This window comes from Lathamus discolor, chromosome 3 (genome assembly GCF_037157495.1).
Source record: "Lathamus discolor isolate bLatDis1 chromosome 3, bLatDis1.hap1, whole genome shotgun sequence".
Lineage (NCBI taxonomy): Eukaryota > Metazoa > Chordata > Aves > Psittaciformes > Psittacidae > Lathamus > Lathamus discolor.
The window spans coordinates 138,084,359-138,108,253 of NC_088886.1; the positions used below are offsets into that span (position 1 = coordinate 138,084,359).

At 42.1% G+C, this 23,895-nt stretch overlaps 1 protein-coding gene across 1 annotated transcript in view; it reads left to right on the forward strand.

Annotated features, from left to right (window-relative positions):
- CNNM2 (cyclin and CBS domain divalent metal cation transport mediator 2) overlaps nucleotides 1–23,895 on the forward strand; it is a 124,528-nt gene that overhangs the window by 88,079 nt on the left and 12,554 nt on the right. Inside the window, exons 2-6 of the mRNA XM_065672158.1 lie at nucleotides 7,557–7,700; nucleotides 14,019–14,156; nucleotides 16,284–16,453; nucleotides 19,690–19,783; nucleotides 22,196–22,261. Coding sequence (XP_065528230.1) covers nucleotides 7,557–7,700; nucleotides 14,019–14,156; nucleotides 16,284–16,453; nucleotides 19,690–19,783; nucleotides 22,196–22,261 — 612 coding nt within the window. The remainder of the gene's footprint in view (nucleotides 1–7,556; nucleotides 7,701–14,018; nucleotides 14,157–16,283; nucleotides 16,454–19,689; nucleotides 19,784–22,195; nucleotides 22,262–23,895) is intronic.

Genomic DNA, 23,895 nt, shown 5'->3' on the forward strand with positions numbered 1-23,895 from the left:
GTTTGGCGCTCCCTCTGCTGGCTGCATTTTTGCTGGCTGGTTCCCTCCTTTTATCCCTGAAAGAATGGTGAAATCTGTGAGGACAATCTTGAACAAACAGGGAAGTAATAAAATTAGCATGGCTCCTTTTTAGGGCCCTTGGACACTAAGTAAAAATCCTCACTGACCGTGTTGTGGAGGTGCAAGTCAATAAGGAGATGCATTTCTTACACTTCTTTTCAAAAGGTCATTACTTGCCTTGGGAGGTGGAGACACAGGGGAAATCACATGAGTTTAAGTCATACTTCACTATCTTTTTGAATTTGGTGTGGATTACTTGAACCAGCACCAAGAATGACTTCAGTATTCCGTTTGCTTGCCTCAAATTTTATCTGAAATTTTTGTTCTGCAGTAGCCCGAATGGTGATAGGTCTCTCTGCAGACTCAGTACTTCCTCCTCTCATTGTTGCCACCTCTTCTCTCAACGCTAGTTTGCCGCACTGCCTGCAGTGCTTCCTTGGTTTGTTTCTTAAACTACCAGCCTGTTTCTCATCTCAGGGCACCAGCGTTCCGATATCACAACCCTGTACTCAGGTTAGAGCCTCAGATGTATGTCAAAAAGCACTTTGCTTTTGGGGGTTTTCTCTCTCTATTGTTATATTTTCCATCTCTTCCTCTCCCATTTTGGATCCAGCAGATACTTCTCTAGTGTGTTAGCTTCCAGTTTTGGGAAGTAGCTTGTGTTTGTCCATTTACCAGGCTGAAATCAAATGCTAAACACTGAGAGCTAGTAGTGTGCATCTTGCACCCCTGTGCACCATGGTTATTGTCAATCCCAGCCCTATCCAGCCCAAATTCCCTACTGCATAAGGACTTCATGGCTAGAAATCGCTGGTGCACTCTTCATGGCAAGGAAATCATTGCTGATGTTCAAGGAGTTTCTAAAACTTTACCTCTCCACTCCTTAGTTTTGTTCTTGCTGCCTGCCTACACATGGTAATAGTTTTCCCTAAATGTTCTCACTTCTTCTAATTCTTCCCAAGATTTCCATTTCACTAGCAGAGGTCTGAGTTGAAAGGACCTTTTTTCTCAAGTTATTCCTGGCTCCCAGCTAATTTCTTTTGCTCATGGACCTAGGGTGAGTTCAGTTCAGTTGCATGTAAAGCTGCATCAGGTAGCAGCTTTCTAGAGCTGTGCTCTCACTCTTAGAAACAGCAGCAAAGTAAATTAAGTTTGACAGCATGCTTCTCACCAAGGTCTGACCAGAATGGATTGGAGTGCCTACACCAAATGATAGGCTGCTGGAGGTGGAAAATGTTAGCTCATTGCTCCTCTTCCATGCCATGGGGCAGCAGAGAATTATTGAGTCCTTTCTAGGAGCTTCATCTAGTCAAATTTTCAAAGGCACAAGTAACTGAGCTTCTGCCATTTCCCTTGGGAAAGTATTCCTTACAAATACAATTCACTGTCAGGAAGTCATTCTGAAACTCTCCCTAATTTTGACTTTTTTTGGTGTCCTCCCACTAAAATGGGCTTTAACACAAAGAATCTATTTAAAGCACTGCTTCTTTATTTTCCTGTGAAGGCTGATGTGGTTTCTAGTTAATGTTTGTACAAGACTGTAAGCTCTCTGGTTTAAAGGCAAAGAATCACCATATTCACTGTGGTTGTGCTGATACTTTCACTTGTTTCCTTGAGGGTCTGGATGAGTTTCATGTGGCTGTATTAAATGGATGTTAGTTATTGGGTTCCCTTCCCAAATAGGTATTAAAAAAAAAAAACGGTGTGTTTTGCTGCTGAAAAGAGCAGGATTTATAAAACCTCGTTTAAATCTAGATTATGTTTGTGCCCAAGGTTTGGGTTTCTTTTAATTCTGTGAATGGTATTGTGTTGTGAACCCAGAGGCAGTCTACAGCAGTTAGTAGTGGTGAGTAAGAAAGCAGCAGTCTGATTTCCCTATTGAAAATAATCAAAGTGCGAAAGCAAACAGCATGGATGCAAATTTCTGCTAATAGAAGAGAGGTCTGATGTCCTTGAACTGTGCTGCAGAAAAGAAATTTAGGGAAACACTTGTTACTTAGGTATAATTGCTTGCAAGCCGGTGCTGTTATAGAGGGAATTGTTTTTCATGGTTAAATTATACAAGACATTTAAAAATAGATTGTTCTGCATAATACATTGTCGAATCTGTAAATCTTACTGACAGACCGCATGGTTTACCTTTGTAGAAATCAGTCAGAACCAAAACAATCACTGAAGACTAAACTGGGAGAGTTCTCAGAGGCGCACATCGTTGGTTAGCAAATTCAAGGGCAGCTAAACACCTCCTGGGATTTTTCTCCGCGTCATTGTAGGCATATTAAACAGGTTATAGCTTAATGTTCCAGGGCACTCACCAACAGCAAATAGACTGAGATTACTGATTTTAAGGAAAACAGGCTAGCCCGATTCTAGTTTTACCATGAAATGGCTTAACAGGCATCTTCTGTTTTATAAAACAGTGCTTTGATTTAGCACTATTTTTTCGTTAATAAAGGGAAACTGAGGGCCTTTTGTGATATCTGATTCTTGCATCAGGAAAATAACATTTACAAATCTTCCCAGATACTAAGCTCATAAACCTCATCCTGCAGAAATAGAGGAATCTCTAGTTACTTGCTCATGATATAAGCTTATATATGTTATGTGAAGGCTGTTACTTACTGCTCAGAGCCCCTGAGTTATGCCTCTGCTGCTGGACCACTTACTCCCTGAGCTTTGGCTTTAAAGCTATGCCAGCAGTATTATAGAATCATAGAATCATAGAATAGTTAGGGTTGGAAAGGACCTCAAGATCATCTAGTTCCAACCCCCCTGCCATGGGCAGGGACACCTCACACTAAACCATCCCCCACAAGGCTTCATCCAACCTGGCCTTGAGCACCACCAGGCATGGAGCACTCACAACCTCCCTGGGCAACCCATTCCAGTGCCTCACCACCCTAACAGGAAAGAATTTCCTCCTTATATCCAATTTAAACTTCCCCTGTTTAAGTTTTAACCCATTACCCCTTGTCCTGTCACTACAGTCCCTGACGAAGAGACCTTCCCCAGCATCCCTATAGGCCCCCTTCAGATACTGGAAGGCTGCTATGAGGTCTCCATGCAGCCTTCTCTTCTCCAGGCTGAACAGCCCCAACTTCCTCAGCCTGTCTTCATATGGGAGGTGCTCCAGTCCCCTGATCATCCTCGTGGCCTCCTCTGGACTTGTTCCAGCAGTTCCATGTCCTTTTTATGTTGAGGACACCAGAACTGCACACAATACTCCAAGTGAGGTCTCACAAGAGCAGAGTAGAGGGGCAGGATCACCTCCTTCGACCTGCTGGTCACGCTTATTTTGATGCAGCCGTGTCTGTAGTGCGGTCTGGCTATTAGTATCATTTTGCCCACTTTTGATCCTTGCTCTAAATGGACAAATGCCTAAGGGTCAAAGGGTGATATTTATTTTTTCCATATCTTTTTCAAGGAATGGTCAAAGTACCCAAAGAAAATGAGTATTTCGAGCATTTCTTCCAGTGCTGTTCTGCATGGTCAATCACATGGACTCGCAGGAGCTCATTTTAGATTCAGTGACTCATGCGGATTTCACTAAGCATCTTCATGTTTCTTAATTAGCTTAATAAATTAATCAGGAGTTGCAGTACTGAGCAAAATCCAAGCTGAGGGACAAGATATTGGGCAATGGGATGAGATAGGATTTGCTTTTAACAAAACTCCTTGGTCTTTAGTTGCCCATGAATGTCACTGGAAGATTAGCATTTGTTACAACTTCTGTCTCAAGCCATGTACACATATAAGCTCTGTGGGCTCTTGCTGACAGCTGCTGTAGATGGGAGAAGCTGAGGCAAAAAGCAAATGCTGCCTGCCTGAGGCCAGAGAGGAGTTGTGGGTCGGAACACTGCCCACAGTTCTCTCTTGGTGCTGCTTATTACACATCACTTGGGTCATTTCTGCCTTTATCATCAGATCTGGCAGTGTTGCAGAACTGCCTGCTTGTTAAATATCATTGTATCAACACTTAAAGCGAGTGATTAAAGAAAGATAAATGTCAGAGATGTAATGTACTTAGAGACCGTAGCCAGAAAATCAGTGAGGTATAGAAATTATTTATATCATTTCCATGCAAGCTTGTTCTCCCTGTTTTATTTGTGTTCTGCTCTCAAAGCCCTAGGAATACCAATAGACAGTCCAGGTTTCCTTACCTGGATGTTTACTTCATTCAGCTTCATGTTGGGGTATGTATTGTATGTCCTTAGTTGAAACCTCTCTCAGTTGAATATTTGTATCGACAAATACTAGTGGCCTGATAAAGTCTTTGAGTAAAGCTGTAGCCAATTTCTGTTTAAAACACTCAGAGGAGTCATTATTTTATTCACAGGCCACTTCTAAAGTTGGGCACATGCTGTGTTGTGCTCTTTTACGATGTATTAAGTCTTTGCACTCCTCTGGCTTTTCCTTTAGCCTTTTCTGCCTTGATTACTTCCATACGTGGAGGGTATTTTGCAGTTGTCTATGCAGCAGTCTGAGAGGGCAGCCAGTCTGGGAATGCATCTTCGTGACACCTCCGTCACCAATGCCGATGTTTATTCCAGTGTCTCATGATTTCTGGCAGATTATTGCATCTGGATCAAAATTAACTTGCAAAGACCCAAGAAACATAATTTTTGGATCTCCTCTGTTTCATCAAGTGACTGCATGAGCATTGGACCCGTTGCAAAGGAAGAAGACTTAGGGAGCAAAAGATGGCTGCTTTTTAAATGCAGCCCTATTAGATTGTCTTAAATTCATCTTAACCCCAGCAAAGTGGTGGGTTCATGAAAGTTGGGAACAGGAAAAGTCAAGAGGGAAGAAAAGTTAATGTCAGCCTGTGTTTGGATAATTTATCTATTTTCAACAGATAAATTCTTTGAAGCAGATATTTGTAAGAGCTGAACGTCAATTCTATCCATCAAGAAGTCCAGTGACGTTTGAAACTATGACAAGTTTCAATGGCCTTGATACTTTGGGTGATACATAAAAAAAAAAAAAAAAAAAACATAAAAAGGAGGGATTATGGCAGAGCCAAAAAAATTGTTTCTAGCCTTCTTTTTCATTGTAGAAAGTGTAAAATGTCCGATACCCATCCATAACTAATTCCTTACCAGCTCACTTTGCATAAGAGAGCAGTAGGTGGTACAGATGTTGGTAATTTCCTTCACGTTATGTACTGTTGGTCAGATCAGGGTGCTGCGGCTGCTAAAGTTGGGAGAGAGAGCATAATATATTTTAGTGATCCTAAAATTGTGGTGGAGACCAGCCTGGTGAAAAGGGCATGCAACTGGTTTTGTGCCTGAAAGTCATGCATGATTTCCCATGGTTTTGAGGTCCCTCAGGTTCTTCCCCAGTCCCATTTCCATCCATCTTTCCCACTGCTTGTAGATGTGGCGAGGATGCCACTGTTAGAAAGACTGTCCTTTTCAGAAGGTAAAATTTAATAATTTAATTCAGCTCTGTCATAGGCAGCACAGAAATGGAGGAGAAGGTGGCAATGTAGTGATTCTGATTATTGTTTGTTGTTTTTTAATTCATCCACTTGTACAAATCTGAGCACTCCTACCATTTACTAATGTATGACAATGGTAATCCTCAGGAATTAGCATCTGAATGAGCAGGTGCAAATGAGCTGCTCTGGTTTGTGATAGAAAAAGTTCTTGAAGGAGTCATGTTTTCTGACTTGAAAGCACACTGGGAATTAAATTACCATAGTTGGTTTGTCCATGTGACCTTTTTTTGTGCCACCAAGTTCTTCTTGAACATTATTATATTGAAAAGATATTATTGGAGTAATATATTATAGGGGAACAGCACTGATAATAGTAGTTAAATCTTTCCTGTTTTTATGAAGTCACCTTCTTTGTTTTCAGAATGTTCATTGAGCAGTGAAAAGAACTGGAAGTCTTGCAAGGAAAACAGAGAAATAAAACCTGGCACAGAGAGAGGCTTTGAGTACAATGTGAACATTGATCCTTTAAAATCACAAATCATCTTTCTATTAATTCACTGTAGAATAAGGTCTCCTCAAGATAAGACTCAGCACTGCTGTGGAGTTGGTATTTAAAGTATGTCCATCTGCATCTAAATGAGTAGCTCCAAGACAATCAGATTATGCAGTAGTTACTTTGGTGAGAATATCGCCTAAGTGGAATGGAAACTTCATTTTGAGTCTAATATTAGACCCTGCTTTGGAAAATTCCTTTTAAATGATCACAAGCTGGGAATAGCAAAAGAATTTAACTTTCGACAGACAGCATTCACCAAGAATTTGTTTTTAACTGCTTATGTTGGGTCCCTGGGAAAGCAGATGTGAAAAACTTACCAAAGTGAATTGACTTGACCTGATGCAATGTTTATATCGGTAGTTGATAAGTTTTCCTCCCTCGTCTAATTTGTTTGGGATATTTTCATTCTTTAAGCATGAGTAAGTCTGGGTTGGAATAGTTGGAATGCTTGTTAGTCTAATAATCTGAATCTTAAATCATGCAGACATTATTGCCTATAAAGGGGTCTAAGCAAAGTTGAACTATTTTGGTTATCTTCCACAGATGGGGAGAAGAACCGTTTTTCAGACTAAGGAAGAAGAAAGTGAGGCAATGTTGCTTACCTTCCAATAATTCAGGAAGCATATCAGTATCTGCTGTATTTATACTTCAAAATGCCGCTTGTATTTGGTGAATCCTTAGAATGCATGTTATTTTTATGCAGCTTTACAAAGGACTGTCTTTCAATGGCACTTAGGGAAGTCGGCAACCAAGGATATCAAAGCAGATTCATGATATTATTATTATTCCTGTGGCAGAAAAGACTTTAGGAATTATAGAATACACTGTGAATGATGCACAGCTCAGGGATCTTCAGAGCCACTGGTATATCTCATCTTAGCTCTTCTCTTTGTTGATCAGACACTGTTACTTTGAATATTTTAATTTATTCCTAAATAAGCCCCCCCACTCCTACGGATCATGGTTATATAAATTATTTTGGAGGGAGGGAGGAGAAAAAAAGTCAAGCTCATAAATGGGGCTGACCTCTTCTTCCCAACTCTCCCCTGTCCTTGTGCTTCTGTGGTTTGGCCATTGTTGCTGTTGTTTCCAAGCTTGAGGAGAACATTCGCAGCAGCTCACTGCAAAGGAGGGCTCCAGGCTGGCCTTCCTCTTCCAGTGCATGAGAGAAGAAGTGGAGCAACTGTCAGCAAGATAATATAATGAATTCAATGCCAGGGTGACGGTTTCACTGTGAAAGACATTAGAAGGAGAGCACTGATCTCTTTAGCTTTTCTCCTTTAGCGTGTTAGGTGGATTTATGTGACCCAGGAATGCATTTCTCGGACAGAAATCAGATTATGATTTTAAGCATCTGTTAAACTTTGCCTGTTCTTTCATGAAGCCTGACACCAACCTTTTTGTCTTTTTATTTATAGCTGTGTGTCCATAACTCTGCTATAATTTCTGATCTTTCAGGATTTTCTAAAATGTCTAAATTGCTGCTCTGTCTCCTTGCAGGCAAGTCTCACCTGGCTATAGTGCAAAGAGTAAACAATGAAGGAGAAGGGGATCCTTTTTATGAAGTCCTGGGAATTGTCACTTTAGAAGATGTGATTGAAGAGATCATCAAGTCTGAAATTCTGGATGAAACAGATCTATACAGTGAGTAGAAATGTTTGCACTTCGGAGACTCCATCCAGCAGCAGTTGTGTCTAATAGCTGTGTTTTGAGAGATGTTAAGTTGCTGATTTAAAATCTCAATGGTCAAAATGACCTGCAGATCCCTCAGATGGCCAAAGTAATTTTTGTTTTTGCAGCATGGGCACTTCACCCCTTTATGCTGTATTAATTCAGAAACATTCCAAGGGGAATAGAGTCCTTTTAGAGTGTATCTCTGTCACTCATTCAGAAAACCTGAGAATGGAAGGCTGTCTTCAGGGCTGAAAACTGTTGTGTCCTAAGTGATTATCCCTCAATACAACTCCTTCCTTACTTTCTGTTAACGTCTGTTGAGGGAGATGATGCTGCAGTGCAACCGTTACCTGGGACTTGAGAGATCTGGTCTCTCTTTTTTCCCAGTTTAGAGTTTGTTTGGTCTTTGGCCAGTTACCTAAAGTGTCTTTGCTTCTCTTACCATCTGCACAATCTGCCCTGTGCATATGGGCCTTCCTTTCTGTCATTCTTTATCTGTCTTAACTGTGCTTTGATCACATGCTGGCAGATGCTATTTTTTACTCTGTGTTTGCATGTAGCACAAGGATGTCTCTAGTTCTGTTGTAATAGAAATAATTTAAGTATCTCTAAGACTGCTCAGCTGTCCTTTGCTTTCTTTTTCTTTCCTCTTGAAAGGGATCTGAATGTTTCTAAAATATCTTTTTCAGGCTAATACAAGCATCTTCTATCCTCCATCTAAGTCAGATGCAAATGAGCACTTTTTACTGTGGGGTAGACATACACTTCTACTTTTCCTAATACATTCTTATTGCCTGAACTACTTTCTGTAGCTGGTCAGCATTTTACCAGTATTTATATGCCCAAAGGTTCATATAAATCACTGTTGTGTTTTACAGTATGCTAAGCAGTCTAATTGCTATGCGAATCACAGAAGTCTACTTAGTATCAATTTCTTTTCATACCTTCACAAATGTTGGGCTAATCAGTTACAGCATAATGCTTTTACTGGGTGAATTCAGACTTTCTTTTATACTCTATAAAGACCCCATCTCTGTATCATCACCTTTGAGGTATTTCCCTGTTTCTGTGAGTGAAAAAACTGCATGTGCTTTTTCAGTGTTTTTTTTCCCCCTTGTTTGTTAAGAGAAATCATGTAGATCATGCGGTGGTGTTCTTCAGGACGAAGAAAAGCTTTTACCATCAATAACATGTTAGAGGGCAAGGAAATGAGAATTTAATTCTGAAGACTTCATACATTTACAAAACAGAGCTGGTGAACATGAGTTCATTTGAAAATCTCCTTCCTGAGAAGGTTTTATTATTGAAAATTCCTGGTTCAGAACAGGCGGGAAACTTCCCTTCCTAGGCTTCCTGAAGGATGCAGAAAGTTCTGGGGAGGGGACTCCTCTTACATACCATGAAGATGAACTTTCAAGTTTCTTTATGAAGCACTTCAGTTCGTTCCACTGTTTAGATTGGAGGAAACTGTAGCAGTAACAGAAAGAGCAGAAATCCAGAGAAGCCGTGAGGATCATAGAAAATGTGGTAGATTTTGGATTTGGGCAGGTTGATGTGCTGTAGCCACTTACAATTGGTGTAGTGATGGGAACATGCTTTGGGTTTACTGAAGGTACCTAATTGTCGATGGTATGTTAAGGCAGCTCATTTCTTATGTTGCTATCAGTGTGTCAGTGCAAATAACCCCATGTAGTACTAAAGTTCTCTGATGCTGCTCATTGTGAGACCAAGCAGGCTTACTCAGCTCCTACCAAGCCAACATGAAACCTTTGGACTGATTTGCTCTATGCTAGGTCTTTACTTAAAAGTAGACTTTGTGAAATACTTTGGCAGCATCATTTTACGCCTTTGTTCTGTAGTTTAAAAAATGTCTTATTTTGTTTCAATGGAAACTTGAAATTTGATGAAATGGCTGACCTTGGTGTTGGAGCTGTTCCTTTCTGCTGTTTCCATGAAAATACATTTTAACTGTGTTAGGGTAGAAGCAACTATGTATTTACAGTTTTTGCTGGAAGCTGCTCTCACTGCTGAAACTCTGCACCTGAATTTCTTAAGGATTGAGTGTCCATTAGACATACTTCTTCAGAAGATTGCCCTAGTCTGCTATGCCTTATGGCTAGCAGAGATATTGGGAGCAAGGAGAAGATGGGAGCAAGGCAAATTATTAAATATGTCTCACCTACCAACATCTGGATAGACTGAGTACTTCTGAGCAGGAGACTTTGTACTGGGGATGCTGATAGAGTGGAGGGAAGAGGTTTCTGTCATGACACGGGTAGGCTCTGATTACGTCTCAGCCAGTGTCATCATGAAAAGCTGTCAATGCATTTGGATCTTCGTATTGGAAACTTGGAGCATATTTTCATGGTTGATGCGCTACAGGAATCTGTCCTGTAGTGGTCCTAGGCATGGTGGGAGAGCATTTCTCAACCTTTTAGAGGCCCAAGAGAGAAAGCTGTGTCTGCTTGAAGAACATGGAGTTCAGCATTCTGACCTGGTGACCTGTCTTATTTAGCCCTTTATAACTGAAGACAAGTTTAATCATCCTCTTGGTACAATTGGAATGCTTCTTTTTTTCACACATATGGATTCAGAGATGGTTTGCCCCACTGGGATTTTTCTACAAATGAAATACGTTAAACACACCCTGTGCACATGTTCTGGATGTCGTGGACAGTCTGGTTGTAAGCGTCAGCTTACGCTGCATTTCTACATACTCGCTGCTGTGCTATTCAGCAGTCTGCCAGCAAATACGACCCCTGGCAAGCCCATGCTGCAGGGACATTCAGTGCCAGGCCATGGGGCAAATATGTTACAGAACTGCACTGCTGCAGCTCCAATAGCTTTCACCTAATGATTTGTTCTGTCCTTGGCAAGTCACTTCCCTGAGGGGAACACCATATTTTACCCAAACATTCCTCTTTCCAAACAACTGTCAAACCAGGTATGTTAAACATATGTGCTAATAAACTGTATCACTTCTCCCATTTAAACTACAGAGGTAAGCGAATAAAAATTGTTTTCCCTAATGTTTTTCCACTGTCGTCCAGCAAAAGTGTAGCAACATAGAAGAGGTTGTGCAACCCTCATTTGCCTGGCAAGACCTACAGATATTGGCATGGTGTACATCAGTATCCTGTGCCAGAAGAGCAGAGCTTTGTGTAGCTGGAATCTGATCTTAGATATACCAAAGTGGTTGCCACCCAATAGAAATTAATGTTTTTACCTTGTTGGCTGTTAGGACTGGGCTTGCTAGCCTTCTGGTGTCTAGCATGAGTAGGCTGCAAAAGGTGTATCTTTACAGGAAGCTATTTTAGGCTGTTTAAGGGCTTCAGGTTTAGTCCCACTGACTTTCTGTCAGTTGCCAAAACATGTTTGATAGACAAGCAACCTGGTTTTCCCAGCTAGAGACTGAAAGAACTAGCAAAACTAACTTACTTAATTCCTAAACCTTTCTTTTAAAATGAAACAAACTCACAGGCTTACAAAGACCTGTGCTTTGTGTGGGACATAGGCTGTGTGCATCGCTGGCAGTATGAGGGAGAGGGGGATGAGGGGTATGTGATCACTGAGACTCTGGCATGCACCTCTGTCTGCCTTGGGCTGGGCATCCTGGTACTGAGTATGGGCACGGGGTCAGTAAGTCTAGTCCTCTGGGAACTGTACTTTCTTTTCTGAGGTTTGAACTCCCTGTTCTGTAGCTGTCTCCAGTCCAAGCTGGCTCCTTCAGGGAGATCCATGCAGTCTTTTGTGGTGTTCTGCATCAGGAATGGAAATACAGGAATATTACAGGAGAGATCACAGCCTTTCTTGTGTTTGGACCTCTCCTCTTCCTCAGCCCAGGAGCTCACAGTCAGCCTCGCTGCCTTTGATTTAAATTGGAAGTCTAAATATTCCCAGAACCTACTTAAAATAAATGCAATATTTGTTGATATCACACCAAAAGTTATGCTGAGGGTATCCCCCGTGCATCACATTGTTGATGTTGTAGAACCAAACTGCGTCACAGCACTGTGAGCAAAGACCGCTTCAGCAGGACGAGATAATTCCAGTGCCCAGGTCTCCATCTCACCTACTGTAGAAAGGACAGACAGGAAATATCTGCTCCAGATTCAGTTACTTCTGTCACCGTCCAGCCCTTGGTTCCTGTGACTTAAATGAAGCTCAAAAGTTGTTTGGATAATGAGGAGTAATTAAGACCATCCCTTATAAAAATAAGCCAAGATAGTGGCTTTAAGCCATGTAGCTCTGCTCTCACTGTGTAACTTTTTCTTGGGGGAAGGTTTCTGAAGAAGCAGACAAGGCAGCAGCAGGAGTTGAATCCACCCATCATTTGAGGGCCTGGGTCTCTTACCTTCATGACTGATGCAGACAAAGATTTAAGGCATCATCCTGTGGTGTGGTGCAGGCCTTGTTTTGAGGTACCACAAGTGCAGTGTGAAGCCTGCAGTGGTACAGGTCATCCACAGAGAAATAAAAGAGATGCTTTACTGCCCTTCTGAAGACACATTTCCCTATCCCAGGGCTAAAACTTGTACCTGTGGTGACTTTTGCCTCCCTAAAGAGATCAGTGCTGGTGCTCCTTGTTGAGAAAGCATCTGAGGCACAACATTGTAAAAAACAGCATTCTCTGAGCTTTTCAGAAAAAAGCCAGTTTCTATTCTTTTTACCTCTTATGAGAGGTAGGACCTAGTGAGAGCTTCTGGGGGGCTTTCCTCCTATTCACTTTCTATTGCTTTGGTATCCATCTTTTACTGCAAGTACAGATAAGGTCTGTCTGACACTATATTCCTAAGGCAGGGATTGTTTTTAGTCTGTAACCACTCCCTTGGGTGGTTTCTATTCCCACTTTTGGAAGAAAAACTGTAGTCCCCGATGTAGTCCAGGTCCTGGGTAAACTACTACTAGGGTAAGAGCCTTCTGGTTTTAAAGAAGAAAAAGGGCATGGGTCGTCATCGTTGTTTTCCATGTCCTTGGGAATAATTATCTTAAATTTTCTGGTTTGCTCTGCTGACACAATGAGCTTTAGCTATCTAGAGTAAATGTGTTACTATCAGTACAGTATTGCTGTTGATTCTGTGATAGTCCTGTAGTGGGGTCTTGTCTGTGGGAAGTTGAGGATCTAAATATATTCATATGTAAAAGGCTAGGTGACTTGGGAAAACAAGAAATCTGTTAATTACCTGTATTGTGGTTGGGTTTCCTGCAATATACAGTGGAGCTTACAGCTTTCTGACAGCATTCTGCTGCTTATACCCATGCTACTTTACGCACTGTGTCAGCAAAGAGCAAGACCCTGCCATGTGAGCAGAGAACTCTTCTCCCTGAAATTGATGTAAGCCATACCCCACCATGCTTATAGCTTGCTGCTTATCTCATTTCCTAGGCATGATGACAGATGAGCTCAGTGGGTAGATGGTAATAGGTTGAGGTTAGAGGTTATAGAGCAGTAGAGGTTGTCTGTACCTCTTCGACATCATCTTTCATTTTGTCTTTCACAAATGGGGCTTCCCCACCACAAACCCTGGTTTAGGACACAAACACACCAAGTGGTGTGTTTAGCTGAATAATGAACAGGAGTCAGGACCAGTAGCATGCAGATTCCCATATTTGAACTCCTGAAGCTACTCAGTACTTGATTCTGGCTTCAGTGCCTGTAAAGCATCCAGCGATTCCCACCTCTGGGCTGTACACCTTGCCAGCCTTGGCTGAACAAAAGAAACTTCATACGCTAGACATTGGGAGTTACTTGGACCAAAGGCGTGTGGATTTTGCCAAAGCTGTGAAGAGTCAGTGCAGCCACGGTACAGCATAAGTCATTGTGTATTTACTCTGTGTGCTTGCTCGGAATTTTCCAATGAATGTATATGAAAAAAATACCTATCAGAGATATTCTTGTAGAACAGCACCTTTTGATCATTAGTAACGCTGAGCAGGACTCCTCCGCCCCGCCTAGAAACATGCATGTGCCTTATGCACATATGCGGAGCTGTTTTGCAGTGTTTGCAAGCAGAGATTTTTCTTCCCATTGAAATGAGGAAGGCTGTGGGTGACCGGCTCTGCAGGACAGAGGCTCACATCCGGATGAACCCACAGCACAGCTGGCTCTCTGTTAATGGCTTCTGCTGCGTGCCAGTGAGCAGGGCTTACATGTACTGCAGAGGCATCTGTGTGCACCCTGTGCTCTGGGTGGCCATCCTTACTGACTCCATCCAGCATGGTTCATGTTGGACCACATTCTAACAGAAATCACTTCCTTCCTTTCTTTTCCCATCCTCCCTTCCCTAGCTGATAACAAGACAAAAAAGAAGGTAGCTCATCGGGACAGGAAGCAGGACTTCTCTGCCTTCAAGCAGACAGACAGCGAGATGAAGGTTAAAATATCACCGCAGCTCCTCCTGGCAATGCACCGGTTCCTGGCAACAGGCAAGTGTGGGTTATCTCTTGTTGCAATTGTGCCAGAGCCTCGGAGGCAGTTTGTCAGCAAAGGCCGGTGAGGTGGGTGGGACAGTGCAGGCGGGAAGGGAGGCTGGATTGTGGGGTGACAAATAATGCCACTGTTGTGTTTTTCTTTTTAAATTCTCTCCTCTCCTGTGTTCAGTGTCGGCATGAACCCTCTGAGACATTTACCAGGGGTGGACCAGTAACTTTAAATTGGTCTGAAAGGTAAGGATGAATGCCAGGTGCCGCACTGCATGTCTAGAGTCCGTCAGATTAACGACTAGCAAGTACACCCCATTAGGAAGAGCTCAGGGAACAAACCAAAGAGGACTCGATACCACTGCCCAGCTGACTGTAATTGCACTCTGGCGCCTTCTCCAGAAAGAAATGCTGGACTTTTTTTGCAGGAAGGTCTAAACCTGTTCCATGAGACTTTTTGACTCCAAGTGAAAAACCCTCCCGACACATTTAATGCAGACTGCGCAGGTGGTTGAACTGTACTTTAAAAATGGATTTCTGGCTGGCATGTGTGACCTCCGTTGATGACTTCAGGTTTCAGAGGACAGTTGCCTACATCCCAGAACACCTTGATGTTTCAGCCCTTGGGTGAGCAGTCTGGCAGAGAGGCCAGGGCCTTGAATGGTTTCTTACAGCTGATACTGCCTTTCGTCGTAAAGTTGGTCCCTTCACCTCAGAGATGAGACCTGTTAAGAGGAGAGCTTTGTGGAAAACATACCTTCCTATTGCTCGTGCTGTCTCTCTTTGACATATAAAGACTTCTCACATGCAGGCCTTTCAGATGGGCATTTTTCACTGCGGTGGTCAACATATGATCATGGGTTGAAAATGATAAAGTTGTTCCGTCTCAAGTTTGCCAGCTCCAGTTGGAAATTAATACTTCCCCTGCTCTAAGATGCAGTAACTGCCTGCCTAGATGCTCCTAGGCTGCCTTCATGCTTTTCTTTTTTGCCTCTGTGACTTGAAGGAAACATATATGTGATTGGTTATCACATCTCAGCTGAGGGACAGTAATTCCTTTAAAGGCTTGGACTCCTACGGCTCATGTGCACATGAGCATGTCCTTGGTGAAAGGAAGCAGTTCAACAGGAAGATGTGGATTTACCAACAAGCAAGGCATTGTTCATGTAGTGGTACAAGACTTGATGGAGTTCCCTAAACCTGGTCAACAGACGTAGTCTTACAGTGCTGCTTCTCTCTACTTGTTTTGTGAATAAAAGTGTTGTGTAGCTTAAATCCAGGTCTGTCTGTGAAGCCACTGCTAAATAAAATGAAAGCTACAGTTTTGGTTTCTCTGTTCTAAATTGAGAATAGTATGTTTGGCAGAAGAAAGGCACTGTGTCATTAATGGGCCTGTTCTGAAATGAAGTGTTAGGAAAGCTTATCAATTTGCATGTGTAAATCTCGACGTCCCTGGCTTAACTGTCCTATACAAGGATGAGCTTTTCTGCTTCAAACAGCTCCTGCTGGGAACACTGAAGAACAAGTGGATAGGGAATGTGTTCTGTGTGTCAGGCATGAATCCCACATGGTTTGAACTGACCTGCACTGTCTCTCACTTTGAGTAACTCTTCCCATATGAACTGTGGCAGCCCTAGCTGTGCCTTTGATTTATGTAGAGCATCTATGTAGAGCAACTGTCTAAGCCCCAAATGGTGATTCGGTTGTTTTGTTTTGTTTTATCAAAGTGCAAAAAATGTAATAACTAATACCTTTTGAGGAAGGAAAAAACAAATTCAAAGGTTCTCTCTGCCCCAGCTGTAAAGTTTTTCCATTTATACAACTCTCCAGTAAGCCTATACAACTGTGATTCTGAGCTCTCAAGAGGGCAAGACTGCCTTTTTCTTTTCCCTTTCAGATGAAGACATGGTTTTTGGTTGTTTCAAAAAATACTTAAGTAATGAAAGTTGGGGTGTTTCTGGTTTTTTTTTTCCCCTCTTACAAATCTAACAGTCTCAAAAGACAGGAAGCTTGCAATTCCATAATGGATCTCTGCATCTGTGTGTCTTTTTTAGGCAAATGCTTATTAACAAGTATTGCTAACTTCTTACCATGCATATGAAGTTTAATGCCAAGCTGTATCTTGTGTTATAGAAGTAGAAGCATTTGGTCCATCCCAGATGTCAGAGAAGATTCTTCTCAGGCTGCTAAAACATCCCAACGTCATCCAGGAGCTGAAGTATGATGAGAAGAACAAGAAAGCCCCAGAACACTACCTCTACCAGCGAAACAAGCCTGTTGACTACTTTATTCTCATTTTACAGGTCAGACATATGGTTATGTAGTTATGTGCAAAATCCTTAAGCTCCTGACATACCCCTCTCTATACCTCTTCCACTTGTTGAAGTTTGTCTTCTTTCAAACACGGGAATAGAGCTATGGCTCCTGGGAAGTGCTCCTGCCTCCTCTATGACCTTGCTAACCTTTAACTTGTCACTCATCTGCTTTCATCTTCAGTTAAACCAGTTGTGACAGGTAGACAGCACTTCCCACTTAGTCATCTGTTGAAAATTACTTTAGGTAACTCTAGGGAAGGCAATGCAAGGACTCCCTTCATCCAGCTGGCATTGCTTGGAAAATAAGGATGGAAATAGATGCCATATTATAGGAGTTTGGCCAGAATGCTTTCTCTAATGCTTTTTGACATGAGGAGTTTGACAGCTTTGTCAGGAAATGACATTTTTCTTTACAACTTTGAAGACTCTACCTTTCGGTGCTTTGAGAAGCGCAGGGTTTGATGGGGCAACTGCACCTTCGACTGAACTGATGCCACTTCCTGCCACTGCCCCTGTGGTTCCTGGGCACTCTACCATCCCAGTACTTGCCCTATCCCAAGACCCCTGCATTTGAGTAGGTTTTAGATTGAAATTGGATGTGGTGTGGAAGGACTGTTTCCTGCTTGTTCTGCACAGGATTGCACCCAGTGCTGTTATCTTTCGGGTTTTATTTCTTCACAGGAACACTTGATCAGCTAGATAAAGCTTTACACAAAGACTTAGCTTCCATCCAGCACTGTCTGAGCAGGAGCAAGAAACAGTCTTTTAAGAGAGATTTTGCTGGAAAGGTGCTTATGTTTCTATCCTGCATAACTGAAATCAGTTTTGGTTATAAAACACAAGCATCATAGCACAGGCCTTGAAATCTTCCTTAATGTGGCCTTAAAAAAAAATGTGTGTGTGTGTGTGTTTAAACATTATCAGTGATAAGTAATTAAGAAAGCACTGGAATACGGAATTTTGGATTCAATGTAGTTCTCTTTTAAAAAAGGTTAGTTTTTTGTCAAGGGTTTGAGGAGCCTCTGGTAGCTCTTTAACTGCTCGCTCTTATGAGCTGAATTGTTGCCATCTGAAATATTCCAGAGGCAAGATAATGCTCCTGAATGAGGTAATGCTGCAAAGATGCAAAAGGAGGACATGGGCAATACAGAAGAACAACCAGTTCTTTCTGAGCTTTTCCTGGAATCAATAAATATTTAGCCAACACAATGTGCAAGCTCTATAATACATGTGGAAGTCTTGCATACTATAAAAATGGTAACAAGGTTGGTTCTGCAGGGATCAAGAGGGAATAAATCCTCTGGTTTTGTTACTTAAGTGGACTTAACTCTCTTTTGTCAAGAGACCAAGAACATCTTCCAAGTAAATGCATGCCAGAACACAAATGTATATTCTATGCATTAAATGCATCAGTTTAACTCTGTAAAGTTACTATTTTAGCTGGAATGGCGCCTGTTTGTAACAGCTTTTATCTAATGGGAATTTCTTCTGTAGCAATTAGAGATTTGGGTTTGGCATTGTGTTTTTTCAAAATTCCTGTTAGAACATTAAACAGTGGAAAACCAGAAACTGCATGTGCATGCATTTAAACACAGCAGAACACATCTCACAGCATGCATGGGAACCTCTTAGCAGCTTTGCAGCCGCTGTGCCTCTGCCAAGCATGTCTGGTCTTCATATGGACCCCGCTGGAAAGCTTGGAGGTGCTGAGTGTCCTGATAGAGCACACTGGTCTTGGAACTGAAACTGAACTTGCTGTGATAGTTTTTCCTTAGCTACTAACTCTAGACTGACTGTATGTGAAGGTCAAAGCCTGGCTGTGTATGTATTTTAGAGATTTAGTCTCAGCTGGTGACTAACTACCAGGTTAGTAGTTATTTACCTACAGAGAGCTCTGTTTATAACCAGTCTTTGCCTGGGTGATGAAATTGTACCTTTTGGAAGGCTTATAATGAACAAATAAGCTACTTATTTGTGTTGCGAAGTGAAATTGGTTTTAAAAGGGATTATATGAAGTTGTTGCTTGTGATAGCAGGAAAGTGGATTTGTGAGCACTCTTTTCCTGCTAGGTAGATTTTGTTTTTTTTCTCATGTGGGACAGTTAAACAAACCGACTTGGTATCAGGGCTGATGCAGGTTGAGTTCATTTTCACATTTTCCTGTACTGTAAAGCTAAAAGCATAATTATTTATATTAAATGGTGTTAAATGAAATAAACACACAGAAATAAAATCTACCTTTTGGACTCATTTTGACACGATTGTGTCTGGTTGATGTTCAGTCTACTTAGTCCACATGGGACAGGCAGTCTCTGCCCTTTCCAGCCTAGCAGAGGGAAAGCACTGCAGGTTAATTATATTGTTTGACTAAAACCCCAACTTTTGTGTAGCTCAGCCTGAAAACTGCATGAGGTTTTTTCTGTCTGCAGTGGTGTGTTGTAACTCTCAGTGCAATACCAATAAGGGTGGCCAATTATTTTTAGCTACTTGTATGCCAAAGTAACTGGGATTTTTACAGCTGTGTTTGATGTGGTGGGTTCTGTTCTAGAGTCCTTTGCAGGATTTGATGTTCAACATTTGGAGAGCTGGGTGCACTTGCATGGTAGCGTAGTTTTGTACAGCTTGGGAAGCACTGAAGGTACTTCTAGGTAAGACCCTGCAGAAGGGCAGGATCTTAAGTTAAGGGTGCTGGAATACGTAAAACTGATAAAAACCAAGAAAACCAAAGTAGCCCCAAGACTGCTCCTTCAGGAATAAGGGCTTTTTTTTTTTTTTTTTTTTTGTGGGAATCTCCTCCTTGTGTGTTGTCTTCCATCTCCATTTCCTATGCTTGTTTTAGTGGGACTTCTTGTGTGAACATGTGAACATCTTGGTTTCTCCAGACCCCAGATGTCTGGGCTACTTATAAGCTTGTTGTGATACTGGGGGAATGTTTTTTCACTCTGCATTGAGGGAAAGCAGCCTGGCAAAACTTGGAACAGGGCAATAGTACCACCCTGAAGTGATCCTACTCCTCTGCAGGGACTTCTGCTGGCCACAGGACACCAAAGACCAGGATAGCTCAGGGTACAAGGGTCTGTCCCTTTTCAGGCACCCTTATATACTGCAGGGACCATGACGCTGCTTAGGAATGTCAGGCAAAACTAGCTTTCAGGACTGGTTTGGTCTTGTGCCTTGAGACCTACAGTCCCTTTAATTGCAGCTCTCTCTCCTTTTCCTTAACAGGGGAAAGTGGAAGTGGAGGCTGGGAAAGAGGGGATGAAGTTTGAAGCTGGTGCTTTTTCCTACTATGGGGTGATGGCCCTCACAGCATCGCCAGGTATGTCCTCTTACCTTCTGCTTCTGGAATGCTCTCCTTGCACAAGCCTGCTAGTCTTGTGAGTGCGACAGGAGGAGGCTGCTCAGGGCACCCACCTGTGTGTGTCCCTGGGCTGAATTAAGCTGTACCTTCTTGCCTGCCTGGCACAGCATCCCTGGGAAGGGCCCTGGCCGGTGGCGACGCTGGCGCTGACTCGGAAACAGAGTGGTTTGCCAGCTCCCGGAGGATGCCAGTGTTGGTCTTAGCGAGTAATGTGGTACTGGAGGACAGCTTTGTAGTTTTGCTGGCTGTAGGATAACAGGGAATTAGCGGGAATAAATAACCGGTGGCAGAGGGACATCTAGTGGTGCAAGTACAAAAAGCTGGGAATGGTTTGCTTTACCAGTCTTACTTTTAAAGCCGTCTTGAGGAAAAGAGGGGCAGCAGTGCAAGAAAAGCGATTGTTCCTGTCAGCTTGTGTGGAAATGTGTCCGAGAAGCCGGCAAGGGGGATAAGCTCGTGTCTGAGGATGAAGTGTGAGCTGGTTCCCACTGAGATGTGAGACAATTCCCAGCAAACAAGTGGTAGCTGCACAAGCCACCACTTCACAGACACAGGTTGGGGGATTGGCTTATAATCCACCAAAAGTAGGCTACAGTGCTGTATTTCAGCATTTGGTGATGTATTTTGGTGCCAGCAGTGTCACTTCTAAGATCTCAACCTCAACTGGGAGTCCCTACAGCCCTGTTGGGGAGAGCTGGGGCACTGGTCCTGGCATTGGCCATCTGCTGACACAAAGCTGCTAGCCTAACTTCAGGAAGAGATGTTTTTCATGCTGAAATCTGGTCCTCCTGTCACAGCAGGGTATATGTTCCACTTGAGAGGCTGCTTGTATTAGCTGTATACTCATGAGCACTCCCTTTGCGTATGTATACATATGTGTAGGTACATTAGCAAATGGCACTGGAATGAAAATGATTTTGTAGGTTATGAGTCTAGCCTTATTAAACATCAATTCTCTTGGATGTGTGAGTTCACTTTTACAGGCAAGACTAATTCTTCCTTCATTATGTCACTTTAATTTGATCAGTTGAGCTCATACCTTTTGAGGCTTGCAAATTAGAAAGTGTGCAGAGTACTGAGCGACAGCAGAGCAGTGGTCACAAGGAATCATGACACCTGGGTACAAGTGCACTGTACCCTCAGCTTTGCGGCTCGGCTTTTGCAAAAGCACATGGGCCAAGCACAGAGCTGGGTTAGACATGGTCACTTCTCTACCAGACCTGTGCTTGGAAATCACTTGTGGCATCTGTTTTGCCAGCATTCTTCAGTTTGAATGTTTCCATGTGTGGGTTGTTGGGGTTTTTTTGTGTGTTGCTCTCCATCCCCGCAGCCATGCCAGCTGCCCCAAGTCCTGTGAGGTCAAATGATCTCCTCTGTGTACCCTGAAATTTATCTTGGATTTTGTCATGTCAAACTCGAGGATATGCAGTATTTTGAAGTATTCTTGGCCAACATTGGATTTGTTTGCCTTCAACTGATTGACTTTTACTAATAGTAGACCTCTTATTTTTCTGGCTTTTCCTCAAGGTGTCAGAGAATTTGTTTTACGATGTCTTATAGCGTCCTGAAATTCCTGTTGCTCAGTGTACGCAGGAAAGCTCAGTGGAACTATAAGTAATTTCTGCACAAGTGAAACTGCTCCTCTGTGTGTCCTGATTAGACTTGATGTGCTTGCTTTCCCCACCTGAAATGTGAAATCAGTAAAAGGAAAGTAAAGCCTTAAAGAGCCCCCAAAACAATCACTTTCAACCCCATAAACAAAACAACACACAGAAAACAAAAAAAACGAAACACCCAAAACCCATCAAAAGAAGCTTTTTTCTTCAACTCTAGCTGGGGAGGGATTTGCAGTAATGATGAGCAGTACAATTCCCATCCTGAAAAAGAAGAGCTTAGAGAATCACAACCTCACTTGACATTTTACTGAAAACTTGAAGAACTGTGAAGTGTCTTTTGGTTTTATTTCTGGTTTTGTCTGACTCCTGTAAGGAGCACCATCCATGAAAGCTTCCTGGCTTGTTTTAACTCTTTGCCTTCCAGGCTGGAGTGGGCACCACTGCTTCTTTTGAATTGTTTCAAAACTGAGTGTACCTTGATGGACTCTTCTGTGCTTGGATAATCATTCAAATTAGCAACTGAAAATTGTTCACTTCACTGTAAATCCTTAGGCTTGTTTTTTGATTTATTCCTAAAATTGTTTAATTGTTTTTTTGTTGGTTTTGCTTTTGTTTTAACCCTTTACTTTTTCACAGTTGATTTGCCCTTTTGGTTTTAGTTCCTTAGTGTGTGAACTGGCTCCTTCCCCTGTCGAGTGTGGATAGCTGCCGCTTTTCTGGTCGTGATCTCATCCTTTTTCTCTCCCTCTTCTAGTTCCCTTGTCCCTGTCTCGTACCTTTGTTGTCAGCAGAACAGAGTTGTTAGCAGCAGGTTCTCCAGGTAAATCCGCATGCTTCTATTTTCACCATTCTTGTGACTGCCCTGATGCCATAAAAAGTCAGCTGCAGTCTGTATTTTTCTGACCCCTTTGCCTGTTAGGGAGAAGTCCAGCACAGAGTTATGCCTCACAGGTAGGTATCCTGGACTTCCGTTTGTGGTAACTGGTAGCAGTGTAACAGAGCCATCAAAATGGAAAGAGCTAAAAACACTTTGAAGAAAATGTATTTGATAATGTGTGTTTTTTCTTGTTTCTCGTATGTGCACTGGTGGAAAATTAGAAGGGAAGATTTTTTTTAAAAGAAGGTTTTCTCCCCCAAGCTGAGGCTTAAAGATTTCTGAAGAAAATGCATTTGGCAGGGGAGAATGTCTGCTGCTAAACTGCCATAAAAGGAAAACCTCCTTAATGAAAAAGCCCTTATATCCTCATACGGATAAATTCTATGGTTTGTGTAGTCTGGCCATTTCAATTCCTCAAAAGCTTTGAGCGTTCTCTCAGTGAGGTTAATGCCATGGCCCGGCACAGTGATGGACGGATTTGCAATGGAATGTGCAAGAAGGTTGTGGGACCTCCTGTGGGGTTTTCTGGTTCCCATTTTACTAAAGACCTTTCCTTGCTGAATAACCAAGTTGACTGACACAGAAATCCCTTTGGAGAGCAGAGACCAAGGAGGGAACACATTGGGCCAAAAAGCGCTCTGAGCTGTGACTGGGCGTTTGGAAATTGGGAAGGGTCACTGCATGCACAGAATAGTTGAGAGAAATGGAAGCCTATCAAGAAAGTCTGTTGGAAAAGCACAGTCCTAAAATAGTTTGGGCCACAGTGAACATATTTCTTCCTTTTGAAGTTTTCTTTTTCAGATGAAATGTTTTTCTCTAGACCTAAAAGCAAACAAGATAATGATACGCATATTTAAGTGAAACATCTCCTAAACATTAATGCATATCATGCGTTTCATAAACTTTCACCATCTGCTTCCTGTATGTTCCTCCTCTTCTTTTTTCCCTTTTGAAAATGTATTTCACTGTCAGTCCTTAAATTAGTCTCATGCACATTCCAAACAAACTACAGGTTGTTGCCCTGCAGGGTTTTTTTTTTTTTCCTGCCCTGTTAAAGTTTCCTGCTGCTAAACTTCAAAGAAGGAGGAGAAATTTAATCTTTCTTTAATTAAAGTACCTGATGGTCTTCTTTTAAGCTCAGAGGCTTTGATTATCTTTTTTAGCTTGCTTCTTTTGTTTTGCCAGATCTTTTTTTTTCCCCTTTTCCTTGCTACAATAAGTATACACTTTGCACATGCAAGTTGTTTTCAATATAAATGTCAAGCATATTTTCACAGCTCTTTTTCCAACTAAAAAAACCTCAATGAAAAATCAATAATGAAATATAATGGAAAGAGTCTCCTTTGAAAGGAACTGATATGGTAAGCCTGGTCACTACGGCAGTGTGGTATCAGTTTTGAAGAAACTCAGACTTTCTGCTGGGTTCTTCTAAAAAAGGATCCTGTTGTTTAACTCCAAATTCATAACACAGTTGTACTGATGGTTTGTTGTGTCTTTTGTGGTCTTTATCCCCTGTATAGGAAGGTGAGGTATGGGAAAATCTGAGTAGAAAAGACCTCTTTAGATCAGGACTGACC